Genomic DNA, 20,900 nt, shown 5'->3' with positions numbered 1-20,900 from the left:
GGTCACTGAGGGAGAGGGGTGGAGAAACAGGCAAAACAGCTAAAGGGGATTAAGAGGTACAAACTTCCAGTTATAAGATAAATAAATCATGGTGATATAACATACAGCATAGGGAATGTAGTCAATAATATTGTAATAAATGTTTGGTGAAAAACTGTATGGTAAGAAATTAGATCGATGGGGATCATTTTGTAATGTATAAAAATCCTGAATCACTATGACGTACATCTGGAACTAAGAGGCAATAGTATGTCAATTATACTTCAATAAAATACATAAGTAAAGCAAGGGAAAGAAGTCAAATAGATAGAATACTTCACCGTATGTACACCGTATGAGAGAAGGAGAAGTCTCAGAGGAGACGGAGTCAGACTTGGGCCCCCACTCCCCCGATCGCCATGCCAGTGTTTGAGGAGTACAGGATGAATAAATGGCCACAGAAAAGAGGATGAGTCTGTATTAGATAGATTAACTTTAAACTACTGTTTTCTAATTTTTTTCTCTCCTATTCTGTATCTTTCAGGACTTCGGTTTCCATAATAAAACCGTAATCAGGATTCTAATCGCCAGAAGTGAAATAGATCTGATGACCATCAGGAAACGATACAAAGAAAGATACGGAAAATCCCTGTTTCATGACATCAAAGTAAATCTCCTACACGTGATTTAGTTTGTCCCAGATTCTATCCTTTTTGAAAGTGAAATAAGAGCTTTAATTTAAGTAACTTCGTGTTGGAATCTAAAAAGCGAACTATTCTGACAAAGGTGATGTACTTTGGTACATCAGACAGCCTTTAGTGCGTCAACCGAGGGCTACGTTAGGGAACCCCTTCACCTCAGTAACAGAATTTGTTTCTCTTTGATGTGTTTCAAACAAAAATTGTTGATGGAGTCATGTAAAACATTCCTCCCCTAATGGTGTGATTGTGCTTCGTGAGTTAAATTTTGAAGCGTGATCAGTATCAGGAAAAATAACGTTGGGCAGTAAGGCTACGCTAGTCGTGAAGGGGCTTCTTAGGTCAGTTCAGCTCTCGTACTGTCGCAGAACGCAGGGAAGCAGGTCGGATCCCATAAACTGGTAACTTGGAGGGATCTAACCCTGATAGTTATGTAAAATTCTATGCACCCCTATCCCTTTAGCCCTTGAAGGGCAAAGCAGCAATGATTCAGAAGTAAACAAACCAACTTACTCATTCTGATATGTCTAAATTTTATTCTGGATTTTGGTAAAACCTAGCAAAGCATTGGAGCTACATATGTAATTTTTGGCACCCAATCTAAAATTAAAATATTTGACCTCTCGTTCAAAAATTTATAAAGAATTTAGGGATGGCATCAGCAGAGCATTAAACCAAGCACAGGGCCCTGAGAATACATCTTGCCTTATAATTTGCACATAGCTAAGTGCTGTTACCTGTTCACATGGCTTTACACTGAAATTTTCAATCGCATAAAATAGCTTTTTAGTTTATTAAAAGTGATCCAGAAGCAACTTGACAACCTAAGGACAAAAGGACCATAAAAAAACAGAAGACCCTGTAAGCCTTTGCATAGCCAAAGTGTTTTCTAAAAAGAGGCATTGCAGCAGTTAGGAGAAATTTTATTCCTTTGTTTTGATAAAACTCTCCTTGCACCTACCTTCAAAACCCTAAACTTTTAGTGGCAATAAACATTTCTCATTGAGAAATACATGTCATAGCTCATTTTCTAAATAAATAAACTAATTCTAACATATACACTGCAATTAACCAAGCCACCTCAAAGTCTACATGCAATTAATGTAACTTTACGATATGGATTTAAAACAGTGAATTGTAATTGCATGACTTTGTGTGAGAGAACATTAATATGATAGTTGATTTTTAACATAGGTTTTATAATTCCATTTATTTCTTACTATTATTGTTTTGAAAAACTTAGAAACTACAGAAGACCATAAAAAGAAGATAAAAATTGCCCTTTTTCTCCACCATAGACAATCAGTAATGAAATGTTATTGTAGGTGCTTTTTAAAAATATATGTAAACATTAGTATGTTTTACTACATAAAGGAATGGTTTTATTGAATCATGGTATTCCACTGCATAAGTTATAAAATACATGAACTACCCCACATTATTAAATACTGCTTTTTACTTTTTCACTATTATATATAATGGTATCTATATTTTTGAGTGTAAATTTTTGTGCTCTTCAATAATTGATCATTATCTCCTTAGGATATATTTCTTGAAGTAGAATTACTGCACTAGGAAGAATAAACATTTTTAAATCTTTGGAGGCATATTGTCAATTTGCCCTCCAGATTTATAACAATAAACTCAACTGATTTATAACAATAATATTAAGACACTGCTTTTAAAGTGGAGGAGATTTAATTCTCTTGTGAGTTATTCTTCTCATAAATACACATTAGGGTTCAATCAACTTTATATAAACCCTATTCTATTGACTATAACCATGGTATTATTTTTCAGTAACTTCCCCTGGGAATAGTTCTTAGAACATATTAAATCTTAGATGAAAAGAGTCAACAATTTCAGAAACGCTAATGGCCCATGGATCTTTCTCATTATAATTCAGAGGAATCAGGGTTCTTTTTAGAAATACTATGACATTTTATTTCAAATACATTGTTTGTTTGTTTGTTTCAGAATTTTGCTTCAGGGCATTATGAGAAAGCTCTGCTTGCCATCTGTGCCGGGGATGCTGAAGACTACTAAGTCAAAAGAAGGATGTGGAGGACACAGCACTCCAATTTACAGACATGTCAAAATACAGAGTTTGTGATACGTTTGCCTTGTTAGATGCATTATATCAAAATGACAGAATCATATTTTCTCTTCTATCTTTAAAATCATTCTAAGCCAAAAAAAAATCTATTGATAAAAGTATGTGAGACTGGATTTGTACTTATCACTCAAATCAGCAATTTACTAAATGGAATAATGAAACAATGGAATAATAAAAACAATTTCATTGAAATATATTTTATTTAAATGTGAATTGTCAATTCCCTACAACAAGAAAATCTGCTTACAGCTGTCCTTAGCATGCTTGGGAAGAGGAAAACATGGTGTGTGACCAACCCCCTAGAGAAATTTTCAAGATTTTTGTACAAATGCAATAAAGCTAAAGTGAACATCTAAAGCTTCCTTTATTTAAAAGAAAATGAAGATATAAAACAGCAAAGTGCAGCCATATAGATGCTTGTCAGGCTTCAATATGTAAGAGACCTGGATGTAAAAATGGGTGTATGGATCTGTGTGTGAGTGCAGACATGTGTTTGAGGTGGGGCTGTGTGTATTTGACAACCATTCTGGTAAAGGCAGTTTATCCCTAGCTATTTTTTTTTAATGTGAGTGCCTAACCAACCCAATATTTGTCCATGCAGTGTCAGAAAAGTCATTGCTCATTGTTTTTGTCTTCCCTTCTTAACATCAGCATCAAAGCCATTTGGAAGTTATTATGTGCTTTGTACCATCCAGAAAGCCTGGCCTGGAGATTCAGTAAATTAGGAAGAGCAAAGGAAAAATGCTGAGGTCAGATTTGGGAGAGAATCTAGACTGATGCCACAAACTAGCCAAGAATAAAGGCAGACACAGAGATGGGTGAGTCCACAACAGAGGGCTCCCAATATATGCAAGGGAAAACACAAAACCCAAGATCACAGGAAGCAGCAGTTAATGAAGTCAAGCTAGGAAAATGAGGACACATGCAATAAATCTAGATGACCTGGTGAAGTTGAGAGCAGTGCTCTGTTCCACGTGGAATGTTTTTTTTTTTTTTTTCAATAGCCTGTAGCCCAGTCCCTGTAGATCTGTCTTCACCAGTCTCAGGAGAAGTGAAAACTGTATTCAGAACCTGTTTTCTTACAGGTGAAATGATTCAGGACATTTAGAACACAGTGATTGGACACAACATGAAACATTTAAGAATAATTAGACTTCTCAAATCACTTTCAAGATTTCAACTTACTGCTATGATGTATGATGTCATATCATTTTTAATTGACTTTAATTTTTATCTTTAAAAAAATCTTTAACATTTCAGTCAAAGGTAGTAATTATTTGAGATATTTAGCATAGCTATTCTTCCAGATAATTTTTTTAAGATAAGAGTTTTAATACAAGAAAATTATTAGAATTCCTACTGAGAATTTAGGTATTTAAATAAAAATTTTCCTTGCTAGGACATTTTTGTGTAAATAGTCCAATAAATTGTGAAATTTATACTTTTGCTAGGTAATACCTTTTATTTCTTTGGTAAGGCATGCTGTTGTCAAATCAAAAACAAATCTGGACTTATATAAGAAGGGATTTTATTCAAAAAGTCTATTGCAATAAGTGGGGATAGGGGCTGCAATAGGTAAAGAAGGGCTACTGCAACAAAGAGAATGTTCTGAATGTGGGTTTACAGGATCTCAAGGGTCAGCCAGAAAAGGATTTTTAATTTATAGGGATGAATAAACAAGGCTAGGAAGAATCAGGTGTGGGGGAATGGGATGAATTTGTGGTATGATTGGACAATTCTTCTGGGAATGTCTTGGTTAACATTGCCAGTCATTGATCTGAGATTGGACAGTTGATCTGGGACAGTTGATCTGGAAATGCCTCTAGTTAGTTTCAGCAGGAGCAAAAAGGGTGGATTAAAGTCCAGGGACCTGTGGTGAAGGAAGAAACCTGAGCAAAGTTTAGTCAAGTTAGCATGCATTTTGTCCAGATTGGTCAGTAGGGGAAAACAGTTCAACTAATCATTTATGAGGCAAAGAACAGGAATTTGAAAGGTGTGTTGAGGACTGCTATTGGTAACAGGGGGTCATCTGCAAGTCTTATCTGAGTCATATAAGAAAGAATGGTTCTATGTTATAAGCCATTTTCTGAAACACAAATGGGTGGAAAAATTTCTTGATCATCTCTATTTTCCAGGATCACAGTGCTTGGGTAAAGATCAACATTGTCAATGTCTTTTTTTCCAAAGTTTTTTCTTGAATGCTTCACTTAGTTATTTAAATGTCAATACAACATTATCATCTTCACCATTACATAATTCACTTAGTGAAGTCCTGTAAAAAATTAAGTGTCTAAATTATTATCATTGTTATTTGTGTTTAATGTTATTTAGCTGTTTATATCATCTTCAAATGTTTACTACACCTGATGGACTGAATAACAAGTGAAATATCTCTGATTAAATTAAAAAACATCTCCCATATTTAACCTATAGGAAAAAAAAAACAGTTAAAGGAATAAATTTGCTTTTGGTGTGTTACCAATCTACAGTAAAGGAAAGTAAATTACCAATGAATTGCTGGCCATTCCAGAGACAAAATAAAATCAGATATGGAAAGGCTGCAGAGAGGTGTTTATGTCCATTGTATTCAGTATTTTACTATGCTCAGTTTAGCCCTAAATAGGTTAAATTTGTAAAAAGGCTAATAATTTAGCTAAGAAAATATGACTTTCAGTGTTCTTATATAATAGCATATTATTATCACCAAAGTTAAACATTTCACATATGTTAACAACAGTGCCAAATATGTGATGTCGCTGAAAATGGCAGAGTAGGTTGCTGTAAGGGCCCATCCCTCCACAGAAGCATCAAAAATAATTCACTAAATGGAATAATGAAACAATGGAATAATAAGGTGGACCTCTGGTTCCTTGTTCTAGAAGGAGCAGATCTGGCTTATTAACAAAGAATATGTTTATCTGTCTGTTCTGTCTGGGAGCTCCTTAAAGGACCAAGTTGAGGCACTTGTCTTTGTTTTGTCCAACTCAGAATTCACTCAAGGAGGAAAAATCATAAGATAAATGAACCACTTGCAGCTCTCTAGGGCAAAAGATTACAGTTGAAGCAGTAATTAAGTAATTAAGTAATGAAAACCTGTGAAGAAAATTTGGGAAATCTATACATTCCCCATACATAAGGGGATTTAGAAAGCCATGCACATGCCTAAGGCAGGACACATGGCTAAAAACACTTGAGAAGATCCTAAGCTTTCAATTGACTGGTCTCTAGGATTAGTCCAAGCAGAAAGTTAAGGCAAGGCAGAATTGTAAATTATCTAAATATTGAAAGGGTATCCCAGCACAAAGCCAAGCTACAAAATGTGGGAGAAATATTTTTCTTAATTCCTCCTTCTCCCCCTCTTCTTCTCTCATTCTTGTTCATTCCTGTGTTCAAAGAAATCTGTCAAAACAGTGGCAGAATACAAGCTAAAGAAACAAGGACTTCAGAGACCACACATGATGAAGAATATAGACATTAAAAAATTGTTTAGAAAAGTCACTAAACTACAGCTACAGTGAACAGCTAGAAACAAAAATAAATGTTAAGAAGAAAAAAAAATTCTAGAATTACTGCATCATAATATTCAAAACATACAATTCTCAAAAATATGTATGAAGCATGAAAAAACATAGAAGTATACTCATTAACAGATGAAATTACTGGAAACTATCCCTGAGAAACAAACAAGACAAAGGCATAAAACTTATAAAAAGCAAATATTAAAACAACAAAAGTAAGTTCTTCATTATCAGTAATTATTTTATATATAAAATTAAATGTAAATAGATCAAAAGATAAAGATTGCAGAATGGATTAAAAAAAAAAACATGATTTAACTATATACTGACTGTAAGAGACTCACTTCAGATCCAAAGACACAAAGATGTTAAAAGTGAAACGATGGAAAAACATATTCCATACGAATAGCAAATAAAAGAGAACTGAGTAGCTTACACTAGTATCAGACAGAATAGATTTTAAGTCAAAAACTGTTACAAGAGGGGGTGCCTAGGTGGCTCAGTCAGTTAAGCGTCCAATTCTTGATTTTGGCTCAGGTCATGATCTCAGGATTGTGAGATCAAGCCCCACGTTGGGCTCTACACTCAGCAGGGAGTCTGTTTGGGACTCTCTCTGTCCCTCTCCCTCTGTTTTTTGCCCCCGTCCCACTCTCTCTCTCTCTGGAATAAATAAATAAATCTTTAAAAAAACTGTTACAAGAGATTTTAAAAAGACATTATATATTGATAAAAGGTTTAATTCAGCTAGAAGATATAACAATTAAAAATATATAAACCCCCCAAAAAAGAAACCTCAAATATATGAAGTAAACATTAACAGAATGGAAGGAAGAAACTGACAGTTCTAAAATAATAAAGACTTCAATACCCTACTTCCAATAATAGATAGAACGTTTAGATAGAAGATCAGTAAGGAAATAACTAACTTAAACAACACCGTAACCAACTAGACCCAATGGACAACATACCCAACAACAGCAGAACATGTACAAACATTATCCAGAAGACACCATATGTTAGCCCACAAAACAAGTTTCAATATATTTAAAAATACTTAAGTCATAGAAAGTATCTTTTCAGGCCATAAAGGAGTGAAGCTAAAAATCATTAACAGAAGGGGCATTGGAGAATTGACAAATATATGGAAATTAAACAGCACACAAACAATGGGTCAGAGAAAAAATCCCAGGAAAATTAGAAAACACTCAGAAATAAATGACATTAAAGCACAACATACCAAAACTTATGGGACACAGAGAAAACAGTGCTCAGAGGAAATTTATACCAGTTAATGCCTTTTTCATTGAAAAGGATGAAAGATCTCAACAACCTAATTTTATACCCTAAAAAACTAGAAAAAGGAGAGTAATCTAAAATCTAAGCTAGCAGAAAGAAGGACATAAAAAAGATTAGTTGGTGATAAAACAGAGAACAGGAAAACAATAGAGAGCTCAATAAAACAAAATTTGGATCTCAGAAAAAAATCAACAAAATTGACATAGCTAGATTGACAGAGAAAATAAAAGAGATGTAAATAAATAAAATCAGAAATGAACATGGGGACATTACTACTGATGCTGCAGATATACAAAGGATTATACGGAGTACTATGAACAACTAACAGTACACCAAGAAAAATTATATAATCCAGGATAAATGGATAAATTCCTAGAAATACATAAATTATCAAAGCCAACTCGAAATAGAAAATCTAATAAAACTTATAATAAGTAAAGAAATTGAATCAGTTATCAAAAACCTCCCAACAGAGAAAAATCCAGACCAGCTGGCTTCACTGGCAAATTCTACTAAACATTTAAAGAAGAATTAGTACCAATCTTTTTCAAATTCTTCCAAAAAACAAAAGAGGAATAAATATGTCCTAACTCATTATTCTATGAGCCCTGTGTTGCCTGATACTAAATTCAGACTGAGACATCACAAGAAAAGTACACACCAATATCCTTTATAAATATAGATGCAAAATCCTCAACAAAATACCAGCAAAGAGTCCAACAGCATGTTTAAAAGATTATACACTATAACTCAGTGGGATTTATCCAAGAATGCATGAGTGATTCAACATAAGACAATCAATCAATGTAATATACTACATAATAAATGAAGGTAAAAAAAAAAAAGCTACATGATCACCTGAGTTAATACAGAATAACATTGGAAAAAAGTCTTTTTCACGATAAAAACACTCAGCATACTAGGAAAACAAGAGGACTTCCTCAACACAAGAAAGAACATTTATGAAGAACTCACAGCTAACATAGTGATAAAAGACTGAAAGCTTTTTCCTAAAATCAGCAACAAAACAAGAATGTCTACTTTCACCATTGCTATTCAACATTTTACAGGTAGTACTAGCCAGAGCAATTAGGTAAGAAGAATAAAAAAAAGGCATCCAAATTGGAAAGGAGAAAGCTAAACATCTTACAGATGACATGATCCCTTATATAGAAAACCCTGAAGAATCCACAAAATAAGCATTAGAGCTAATAAATTTTCTAGTTGTAGAGTTCAATAATAACACTCAAAAATCAGCTGTGTTTCTATACACAAGCAAGGTATTTCCTGAAAAGTATATTAAAGAAAAAAATCCCATTACAATAGCATCAAAAAAAAAAATACTTAAATTTATCCAAGGCTAAATAAAGACTTGTACACTGAAAACTACAACATTGCTGAAAGAAATTAAAGAAGAGTTAAAAAATGGAAGTACACATTTTGTTTATGAATTGGGAGAGTTAATATTGATAAAATGACAATGCTACCCAAAGTGATCTATAGATTCATTGCAATCCCTATCAGAATTCCCATAGCCCCTTTTGTAGAAGTAGAAAAGACAATCCTTGAATTAAATGGAACCGCAAAGGACATTGAATACCCAAAACAATATTGAATACAAAGAACAAATTTGTAAGAGACACTTCCCTGGTTTAAAAGCCATATATAGGGGTGCCTGGGTGGCTCAGTTGTTAAGTGTCTGCCTTCGGCTCAGGTCATGATCCCAGGGTCCTGGGATCGAGCCCTGCATTGGGCTCCCTGCTCAGCAGGAAGCCTGCTTCTCCCTCTGCCGCTGCCCCTGCTTGTGTTCCTGCTCTTGCTAACTCTCTCTCTCTGTCAAATAAATAAATAAATTTTTTTAAAAAGCCATATATATATATATATATATACACCAAAATTTATTCAAAATGTATCAGTGATATATATCAAAACTTATTCAAATGGATTCGACAGCTAAACCTTAACATTCCTATAAGAAAACATAGGTGGAGGGGTGTCTGGGTGGCTCAGTTGGTTAAGGGTCCAACTCTTGATTTCAGCTCAGGTCATGATCTCAGGGTCGTGAGATTGAGCCCTGTTTCAGGCTTTGTACTCTGCAGGGAATCTGCTTGAGATTCTCCCTCTCTGTCTCTTCCCCCACCTGCCGCTCCCCCCCCCCACTATCCCTCTCTTTCTCTCTTTCTCTCAAAATAAATAAATATTAAAAAAAAAAAGGAAAGAAAACATAGGGATAAATCTTCATTAATTTGGATTTGTAAATGAATTCTTAGATATAACACCAAAAGCATGAACAACAAAAGAAAAAATAGACTGGGCTTCATCAAAATTAAAAACTTTTGTGTACCAAAGAACATTATCAAGAAAAGGAAAAGATACCTTATAGGAGAAAATATTTGCAAATCATGTATCTGGTAAGGGTTTATATCTAAAATATACAAAGAATATCTACAAATCAAGAACAAAAAGAACAACATAATTAGAATTGGGTAAAGGACTTCAGTAGGCACTTTTCCAAAGAGCATATATACATTGTGTAATAACATGAAAAGGTGCTCAACATCATTAGTTTTTAGATAAATGCGAACCAAAACCACAATGAGATATATATCACTTCATACCGCCTAGAATGGCTATAATTTTTTTAAAAAAAGGAAAATTACAGATGTGAGATTTCTCAAAAAGTTAAACATATGGTTACTATATGACCCAGCCATTCTAGTCCTAAGCATATACCCAAGGAATTGAAAGCAGGTACTCAAATAAATATATGTACATGTATGTTCATAGAAGTACTATTCACTATAACCCAATATTGAAACAACCCAAATATCCATCAACTAGGTAAGCAAATTGTATATAACATACAAAAGAATAGTATTCAGGTATAAAAAGAAGTGCAGTACTGTTAATGCTATAACAGGTGTGAACCTTGAAATATTATAGTGAAAGAAGTCAGACACAAAAGGTTACCTATATTGTGTGATTCCATTCATATTAAATATCCAGAGTAAGTCAATCCATACAGACAGAGAACAGATTGGTAGTTGCCAGAGGTTGCGGGAATGAAGGAATGAATGAGAGAATGGGAGTTACCACTTAATGGGCACAAAATTTCCCTTTGGGTTAATGAAAATGTTTAGTAACTAGATAGAGTTAATTGTTGCACAACTATGAAGGTACCAAATGTTGTTAAATAATTCTCTTCAGAGTGGTTTATTTTATTTAATGTTATGTAAACTTCACCACAATAATAACAATGGTAAATCGTATTTTAAAAATAGTCTAAAATAATTTGGATCTTAATGACCTCTAAAATTATTGCATCTTAAAATTATTCTCATGTCATAATGTCACACCACATTAAACATTAAGCAAATATGTCTATAAAGAATGTTAAAATAGAAAAGGTCATAAAAATTAACCTCAATCAGTGCTAACAGGGAACCATGTTTGTAGAAGTCCAGTATGTAAGCATTCAGTGGACACATTGTTTACATTCACATCAACTGTTTGTAATATGGCCTGTGGATATGCAGAAATTTTAGCTTGGTTAGCATTTTTCTTTGCTTACATGTAGCAAACTAAAGCAATAAGCCAATACATTTTAATGAAATATTGTCAAATGTTCAGTATATTAAGATGCTCCAAACTTTAAATGACCAAATAAAATCAGTAAAAATGCCAGTACTTAAAATACTAAAACTATTTTCAAAATCAGAGAAAATGTGTCTCTAATTTATTCAAAATTTGAAGCTACATAGTTATTTTTATAGCGTCAGAAATATACTGCATTTTTAATCCATTTTTCTTGAAAAAATATTTGTGAGCCCACAAACTTATATTGGTATCAGATACACATAACAGTAATAGTGCTTGTTCTTCCCCTTTCCATACACCCCTATTTTTTCTTAAACTGTTTTTCAGGATGTAATTGTCTGATTTGGGCAAATGATATAAGTAGTCATTAGAATTTATTTCCTATCAGAGTGCTACGGATACGCTGTCAGGAGTCCAGCGAGGGCTGGCTGTGTCATTGTTCCCAATCCCAAGCAGTAAACAAAGTGGTTCTTACATTAGTTTAAAAAATTAAAGTATTTTATATATGTTTATTGAGTTTCTACTCTGTACCATACACCATTTTTAGGTGCAAGGATCATAAAAATAAACAAACACAAACTGCCCTCAAAAGACTTATAGCAGGTCATGGCTGCCTCGAGAGACTAGTACGAGTTAGCACCTGTGGTGGGAAGGGTCCGAAGCCCACACCCGGGAACCTAGCGAGTCACCATTACTTTAAGTACTGCAAAATCTCAGCATTGGCTCTACTGAAAATGGTGATGCATGCCAGATCAGGAGGCAACTTGGAAGTGATGGGCTTAATGCTGGGAAAGGTGGATGGTGAGACCATGATCGTTATGGACAGTTTTGCTTTGCCTGTAGAGGGCACTGAACCCCGAGTCAACGCTCAGGCTGCTGCATATGAGTACATGGCTGCGTATATAGAAAATGCTAAACAGGTTGGCCGCCTTGAAAATGCAATTGGCTGGTATCACAGCCATCCTGGCTATGGCTGCTGGCTTTCTGGTATTAATGTTAGTACCCAGATGCTCAATCAGCAGATCCAGGCACCATTCGTAGCAGTAGTAATTGACCCAACAAGAACAATATCTGAAGGAAAAGTGAATCTTGAAGCTGTTAGGACATATCCAAAGGGCTACAAACCCCCTGATAAAGGACCTTCTGAGTACCAGACTATCCCACTTAATAAAATAGAAGACTTTGGTGTACATTGCAAATAATATTATGCCTTAGAAGTCTCATATTTCAAATCCTCATTGGACAGCAAATTGCTTGAGCTTTTGTGGAATAAATACTGATTGAATATACTGAGTTCCTCTAGTTTGCTTACTAATGCAGACTATACCACTGGTCAGGTCTTTGATTTGTCTGAAAAATTAGAACAGTCAGAAGCCCAGCTGGGACAAGGGAGTTTCATGTTGGGTTTAGAAACACATGACAGAAAGTCAGAAGACAAACTTGCCAAAGCTACAAGAGACAGCTATAAAACTACCACAGAAGCTATCCATGGATTGATGTCTCAGGTTATTAAGGATAAACTGTTTAATCAAATTAACATCTCTTAAACAATCACTAAGTAGTATTTTTGACTGAAAGCCAGTATGAGAAAAATACTCAAGTAACACTTTAAAATCAGTTACCAAATATCTGATTAGAAGTATAAGGTGCTCTGAAGTGTCCTGAATATTAACATCGTGTAATAAAACTCTTTAAAATGGAAAAAAAAAAAAGACTTATAGCAGGGCTTCTCAAACGTTTGTGTATTTTGGACTCAATAGGTTTGAGGTGGCTTCCAAGATTCATCATTTCTAGCAGGGGACACTGACGTTGTTGGTCTTTGGTTCACACCTGGAGAGGCAAGGGCTTACGGTACAGTGATTCACATAGTAAGACATAATTCATACATGATGATTAATTGAGAAACTAACATTCTTTTCTTTATCTATATCAATTCCTTTTTTTTAAAGATTTTATCTATTTATTTGACAGAGAAAGAGAGAGCACAAGCTGGTGGAGCGGCAGCAGAGGGAGAAGCAGGCTCCCCACTGAGCAGAGAACCCGACATGGGAATCAATCCTAGGACCCTGGGATCATGACCTGAGCTGAAGGCAGATGCTTAACCAATTGAGCCACCCAGGTGTCCCTATATCAATTATTTTTATTCTAAAACTACTCAAGTAGTTTATTTTTTAATTTTTTTTAAAGATTTTATTTATTTGAGAGAGAAAGAATGAGAGAGAGAGAACACCTGAGAGGGGATAGGGTCAGAGGACGAAGCAGACCCCCTGCCGAGCAGGAAGCCCCATGCGGGACTCGATCCAGGGACTCCAGGATCATGACCTGAGCCGAAGGCAGTCGCTTAACCAACTGAGCCACCCAGGCGCCCCTACTCAAGTAGTTTAAAAAAAAATTTTTTTTTCCACTTCAGTACAAAGTACTACTATTCTGGAATAAGAGTAAGATGGCTTTGTTTTACTAGACACTTTGCTAATATTACAATGACATAAAAATTATTTCCCTTAAATGAATAAACAGGATAAAATAAAGTTACACACCAAAATTCATATACATCATTTATCACATGCATATCAAATAAATCTTGATCAGTTATATTGGACAGGCAAACAAATGGGAAGACAATCATTCTATTTTCAGTCCCAGCAGCAAATGAGAAACGAGTTCAGAGTCTTTACATTCTTTACCTAAAAAGTCTAATAAGAAATTAATTAGAAAATCAAATAAATGAATTTAAAACAGTTCTATTAAACACATATTATTTAAAACAAGTTATACTTTTTTATGCCACTATTACTAGGTGAATTATTGACTTTTTTTCAAAAAAAGGAAAATAATTAAGATGAAAATTTAAGAATTATATTTCTGGATTATCGCTGAGAAAACTTTTTTCCCTACACTAAACTCATTCTGGCAAATGCTAGTGGCATTATTATTTATAGTCATCAGTTGGTCCAGTTGGATAATTCCATGTCTATCCACTCAGAAATTAGATAGACACCATTTGTAATATAAGAAACATGTTTCATTGGACACTAGTGGATCTCAGGATCTCAGGTCAAGAACCAGCACCCTCCACTTGTCCTCTAAAATATGATTCATTGTCAGCTAATTCTTCTCAAGATGCTATGAAGCTACAAAAACTGCAACTTTTCTCATAATAGAGTTAAAACTGACATCATCACCCACTTTCTTATGTTAAGTCTCATATTGTAACAGAAAGGAAGAAATTCCTGCTAGTCACCAGGAGGCAAAAACAATAGAGGAATATTTCTAGCCCTTGTCAAACTCACTCCTGTCACCCCAGGCCTGAGTGGTGAGTTTGGGAGAAGAAGCTATTGTCTTTTGACTCAAATCCTTCTCTATGTCTTCCCCCGCTCTTCCTCCCTCCAGTTCCTCCTTCCTTTCTCTTCTCTGACTTCTTTCTCTGACAATAACACACTTGGCTCTGTGTGTTTCATTGTTTCTCTTTGAATGACCTGCCACCTCTCTTCTGTTGCCCTCTCTGCCTCTTGGTCATGGTTGTTCCTCTTTACTCCTCTCCTTTGTACTGTGTCTCTCTTTTTTCTGTCTCATTCTCTTTATCTTTTTCTGTTAATCTCTATGTCTGTCTCACTCCGTCTGTCTTTTTTGCCCATATGTTCCTCTCTATTTCTATTTCTGTCCATCTCTGTCTTTCTGTGTTTGTGTCTCATTTCTTTTTTTTTTAATATTTTATTTATTTATTTGTCAGAGTGGGGAAGGCACAAGCAGGGGGAGTGGCAGGCAGAGGGAGAAGCAGGCTCTGTGCTGAGCAAGGAGCCACATGAAGGACTTGATCCCAGGACCCTGGGATCCATGACCTGAGCAAAAGGCAGAAGCTTAACCAACGGAGCCACCCAGGCATCCCACTGTGTCTCATTTCTTTATCTCTCCCTACTTCTTTCTCCGATTGTCTGTCTCTATATCTCTTTGTTTCTCTCTCCTTATGTGGCTCTGCCTTTCCTACACAGACTTCTTTGTGTCTTCCTCTGCCAGTCTTTCTGTCTGTCCCTTTCTCTTTGTCTTTCTCTCTATTTCAGACCCCCCTCCTACTAAGAAGATACACCTTTGTATTTTCCCTATTATGTAGGGAAATACATAATGTAGTATTATGTAGTAACGTAGAAGACAGAATCTAAGGAGGGGGATATTGCTGTTTTATTTAGGGGACAGGTAATTGCAGTTTCACTTGGGACTATATTTTATAAACCACATTTGACTGAGAATGCGACTCATGCTAATTCAGTTTCATCCATATCACTTCCACATTAATTGTTCTGTTAATCCCAACTTTAGAGGAAAAACACAAGGGTTTAATGGTTGACCCTTAAGCCCCCAAAATTAAATGCATGACTTGGATTTATTAATAGAAACTCTAAATAGTTTCTATTTAACAGTTACAATCATCTGATCCTGTTAACCAGCTGGAATTAAAAGAAAAACTAAAAAAAAGAAAACCTAATTGTCTGATTGTATTTGTTTTAATTAGATAGAAGTGGTGGTCACACAACATTTTTACCATACCAAATGCCCACAGGACTATATACTTTAAAATGATTAATTGTATGTTATATGAATTTTACCTCAATTAACAGAAACTTAAGAAAAAATATCGCTTATTATTTGTCATTCTTTTTTATGTACTTGTCCCCTTTCTCAGAAGCTGTATTAGTTTCCTAATGCTGATGTAACAAATTACCACAAACTTTTGGCTTAACACAACCTAAGTTGGTTATGAAAGTTCTGGACCAAAGTGTAGTCAGAGCTGTGTTGGTTCCTTCCTTGCCTTTCCCAGCTTCTACAGGCTGCTGCACAGTCCTTTGCTCACAGTCCTTGAGCCCTTCCACATTCAAAGCAGGCAAGGATCAGTTAAATCTCTCTCATATCACGTCTCTCTGACTCTCCTGCCCCTCTCCTTCACTTACAAGGACCCTTGTGATTATGTTGGATCAATCCAGAAAATCCAGTCTGCAATGTTAGTTCTCCCAATGACAAGGAAAAATCTGTGTCCTAAAATGGCCGACCGAACCAATGAGGGAGTCCCAGCACCTGTCCCGGGGTTCTTCTGGGTTCTTCTCTCTCTGCTCTGCTTCCCACGCATGGCCAATCCGGGTTCCTCTCCCTGCCCCACTTCACGCACACACCAAGAGTGCCCAGTATGTAGAAGTGTATAAATTACCCCCTTTGTTTGTGCTCGGGGCTCAGACCTTTGGAGATCACTCTCCTCTGAGCTCACCAGCGTTAAATAAACCTCCTATTCAAGATCTCCGAGTGCCGTTTGGTTCTTCCGTCGGGCAATCCAGTCCAGGTTCTGTAACTTTTGGTTCCCTGACCAGGAAACCCAACCATGCTGACCCATTGTTGCCACCGGTTTGGGGGCAACAGCGGGGCAGTGACAGAATGAGAGATCATAAGGCAGAAGGCACACCCTGCCTAATTTTCGGCAGCCTCCTACCCTGGTCACCTCAGGCCAGCCCCGCTCCGCAGTTCCCGCTGGACTCCAGGAGACCTGGCAGGTGAGGACCTGGTCCTGACGTCAGATTACAGTAAGACCTGGGGCCCAGGACCCAGATAGGCCCACCCGTGGGAGTGAAAGGGAGCCTGATCACCTCCCAGAGACCTTAGAGGTCTCACAAGTAGGGATTCCCAGAGAGGGAATGTAATAACTTCTGGAGTGAATGTGTGAGTGAATGTGCACTCTGACCTGGCTTGCTCAAGCAGACTGATTCTGTGACTCCATGGGTGGGCACCCTTAAGGTCCCCAGAAGCCTACAGAGTCTGAGTGGGCCCATCTGCAATTCCGTGGTGAATGGCATGCAGTCTATGGCAGCATCGGAATTGTTTCAGATCATCAGTCACAACGCTGAGACCGCTATGGCTAAGCCTCCCCTAAGCTCCTTTGGGACATGGCCAGATGGGCATCTGACTGGTCTCCTCACCTCAGGAGGCACCCCCACCTTTGTCTGTCTCTGCACCACCACACACAGGGACATCACCATGGGGTCAGGGCAGAGAAAACCTACGGTTCTAGAGACTATGGGAATTTTTGGGAGACTATGGAGTCAGGATGAACCCTGGCAAGTTGAGAACCCTATGTGAATTGGAATGGCCCACCTTTGATGTCGCGTGGCCTTCAGAAGGGACACTGGATGTCCCAATGATTCGTCGAGTATGGTGAGTCTTAACAGAAGAACCAGGACACCCTGACCAGTTTTTGTACATTGACTCCTGGCTAGGAATTGCCTAGACCTTCCCCCCCTGGGTGCGATTCGCTTGCAATAGGCAGGGACAGGCCAGGGTCTTAATCACCTCATCCAAGTGACCTAAAGAAAATCAGCAAAGCCCCAGTCTCCACAAATCCTAGCTGGAGATCCCAAGTGGGAACCGACCCCGCCCCCACCGTACATACCTCCAAGACCATCTACACCTGGCCCTTCAGTTCCAGACACTCTGCAGCCTTCAGTCTCACCTGCGCCCCCAGGCCCAGAGGATCCACTGGTGCCCCCAGGCCGAGGATCCACCAGCACCCCCAGACCCAGAGGCCAACCTGGGAAGACTGTCAACAGTTACTCTGCACCCTATTTAACACAGAGGAAAGGAGGAGAATAATAAAAGGTGCACAGCAGTACCAGGAAGACCAGTGGGAGTAATCGACCCTGCTGCCTGGGCTAAAACGGCTTCATCCAAAGAGCACCCAGCATGGGACTTCACCACAACCGAGGGATAAGCCCACATCCACCGGCACAGGAAGGCCCTCCTCTGGGGAATCCGGGCAGGAGCTAAGAAACCCATGAACATGACTAAGGTATCCTCAGTCACTCAACAACCAGGGGAGTCCCCCAGGGACTACTACGAAAGACTACGTGAAGCCTACAGGATATACACTCCATTTGACCCCAAGGCACAGGAAAGCCAACAGATGGTAAACACCTGCTTCGTGGCTCAGGCCCCCAGACATCAGAAAAAAACTTCAGAAACTAGAGGGTTTCGCTAGGATGAATATCAGCCAGCTAACAGAGACTGCCAATAAGGTCTACATGAACAGGGAGGTCACAGCCGAACGGGAAGCCAACAAAAAGATGAAAAAGAAAGTCAGCCTCCTCGCCGCCACCCTGAAAGAAAAGGACAACACAAAGGTGGGGAGACCCCGACCACCAAAAGGGGGGGAGACCCAGGACCCCCTTGGCAAGGGATCAATGTGCCTACTGTAAGGTGAAAGGTCATTGGAAAAACGAATGTCCCAACCGGGGAAAGGCTCAGAAGCCCAGCCACTACAAGGAAGAACCCCGAGAGGAGGACCTCATAGGCCTTGCGGGAATGGACTCAGACTGAGGGGGACCGGGCTCTTTCCTCCTTGGCCCCCATGAGCCCACGATCAGAATGAAGGTGGGGGGCCAGCCAGTGACCTTTATGGTTGATACTGGGGCTGAGCACTCTGTTGTCACCTCCCCAGTGGCCCCTTTCAGCAAAAGGACTGCAACCATCCTCGGGGCCACCGGGACATGGGCGATACAACAGCCCTTTTGCCAGGCTCACCAGTGCGAACTTGGGGGCCACAAGGTCCAAAATGAATTCCTCTATCTGCCTGATTGCTCCATCCCTCTCCTGGGCTGAGACATACTCTCCAAGCTTAGGGCTCAGATAACCTTTAAGCCCACTGGACACACAAGCCTCCGACTGAACCCAAGGCAAGAGGAGACAGGGTCTCTGGTACTAGCAATTACCACACTGAGAGAAGAAGAATGGGGGCTATTCTGTACCCAGACCCAACTGAGCAGCCCCCCGGAGTTCAGACTCGCCTTCCCTTCAGTATGGGCTGAAAACAACCCACCTGGACTAGCCTGGAATCAGGCCCCTATCATTGTTGAACTGATCCCAGGAGCCCAACCTCAGAGGCAAAGGCACAAGAAGCTAAGATTGGCATCCAAGAACATCTGGCCAAACTCAAAGAAACAGGTATTCTAGTCGAGTGCCAGTCAGCCTGAAATACCCCACTCCTGCCAGTCAAGAAGCCAGGAGGGGGATACCGACCAGTTCAAGACCTGCAGGCCATCAACAAGGTGACCATCTCTCTGCACCAAGTGGTCCCGAATCCATACACCCTCCTCGGCCAAATCCCAGGGTCAGCCAGATGGTTCACTTGCCTAGATTTGAAGGATGCCTTCTTCTGCTTCAGCTTAGCTCCCCAGAGCCAGCCACTGTTTACCTTTGAATGGTCTGAACCTGACACAGGGCACCAGATGCAACTGACTTGGACACACCTCCCGCAGGGGTTTAAAAACTCACCCACCCTCTTTGGGGAAGCACTGGCCACAGACCTCGCCAGCTTCCCAAGAGAGGCCACACGATGCACCCTCCTCCAGTATGTAGATGACCTCCTTCTTACCAGTGACACTCAAGAAAACTGCACATAAGGCACAAAGGCCCTCCTACAGCTCCTGTCAGACTCGGGATACCTAGTCTCATGGAAGAAGGCACAAATCTGCCAACAACAGGTCTGATACCTTGGTTTCCTCCTCACCCAAGGGAAGAGAGAACTAGGGCTGGAGAGAAAGAAAATCATCGTCTCCTTGCCACAGCCCCAGACAAAAAGGGGCCTGTGAAAATTCCTGGGGGCTGCAGGATTCTGCCACATCTGGATCCCTGGGTTCTCCACAATAGCAAGACCCCTTTATGATCTCTTAGGGGGACCAGATCGAGAACCCCCTGCCTGGACTGAGGAAGCAGAAGCCGCCTTCACAGAGATGAAGATCGCCCTGGGGCGGGCTCCAGCCCTGGGCCTACCAGATATAGAGAAACCCTTCAATCTCTTTGTTCATGAAAAAGAAAAGATAGCACTTGGGGTATTCACCCAGACTGTTGGGCCCTGGCAATGGCCAGTTGCATATCCGTCAAAGAAGCTGGACTCTGTGGCAGCAGGATGGCCACCGTGCCTCAGGGCGCTGGCAGCCATGGTCCTGCTCGTCAAGGAGGCAGACAAGCTCACCTGGGGCAAGAACTTAACATCAAGGTCCCTCACACAGCTGTGTCCCTCATGAACACACAGGGGCACCGCTTCCTTTCCAACTCTCAGCTAGCACAATACCAGGGACTCCTCTGTGAAAACCCATGGGTTACCCTTGAAACAGTAAAGACATTAAACCCAGCAACCTTTCTCCCCACGGAAGAGGGGGAACCAGACCATGACTGTTCTGAGGTAACTGATGAGGTCTACGTGAGCCATCCAGATCTGTGGGATCAAGTCCTAAAGAATACAGAGTTCAGGCTGTTCAGCAACAGCAGCAGTTACCTACAGGAGGGTGCCCAGAAAGTGGGTTATGCAGTAGCCACAACCACTAAAGTCCTAGAAGCTAAGGCATTACCAGCTGGATGGTCAGCTCAATGGGCTGAATTATATGCCTTAGACCGAGCCCTCACCCTCGGTGAAGGCAAGCGAGTCAACATCTATACTGACACTCGGTATGCCTTCGCTACTGTACATATACATGGGGCCATCTACAAGGAAAGGGGCCTCCTAACCACCACAGGAAAGGCTATCAAAAACAAGGAGGAGATACTGAGACTCCTCAAAGCTGTCTGGCTTCCAAAGGAAGTAGCAATCCCACACTGTAAGGGACACCAGAAAGGAGACGACCCCATAGCGTGGGGAAATCATCTGGCAGATGAGGCAGCCAAGAC

At 39.2% G+C, this 20,900-nt stretch overlaps 1 protein-coding gene and 1 pseudogene across 1 annotated transcript in view; both read left to right on the top strand.

Annotated features, from left to right (window-relative positions):
- ANXA10 (annexin A10) overlaps positions 1-3,150 on the top strand; it is a 105,400-nt gene extending 102,250 nt beyond the window's left edge. The window contains exons 11-12 of the mRNA XM_081812920.1: positions 524-646; positions 2,655-3,150. Of these exons, the coding sequence (XP_081669046.1) occupies positions 524-646; positions 2,655-2,723 (192 nt within the window). The 3' untranslated portion in view covers positions 2,724-3,150. The remainder of the gene's footprint in view (positions 1-523; positions 647-2,654) is intronic.
- An 8,663-nt stretch (positions 3,151-11,813) lies between these two features.
- LOC102732518 (COP9 signalosome complex subunit 5 pseudogene) lies at positions 11,814-12,916 on the top strand (annotated as a pseudogene).
- The last annotated feature ends 7,984 nt before the right edge of the window (positions 12,917-20,900 follow it).

This window comes from Leptonychotes weddellii, chromosome 2 (assembly GCF_054177405.1).
Source record: "Leptonychotes weddellii isolate Sample4059 chromosome 2, ASM5417740v2, whole genome shotgun sequence".
NCBI lineage: Eukaryota > Metazoa > Chordata > Mammalia > Carnivora > Phocidae > Leptonychotes > Leptonychotes weddellii.
This window is presented reverse-complemented; position numbering and strand designations above follow the sequence as displayed.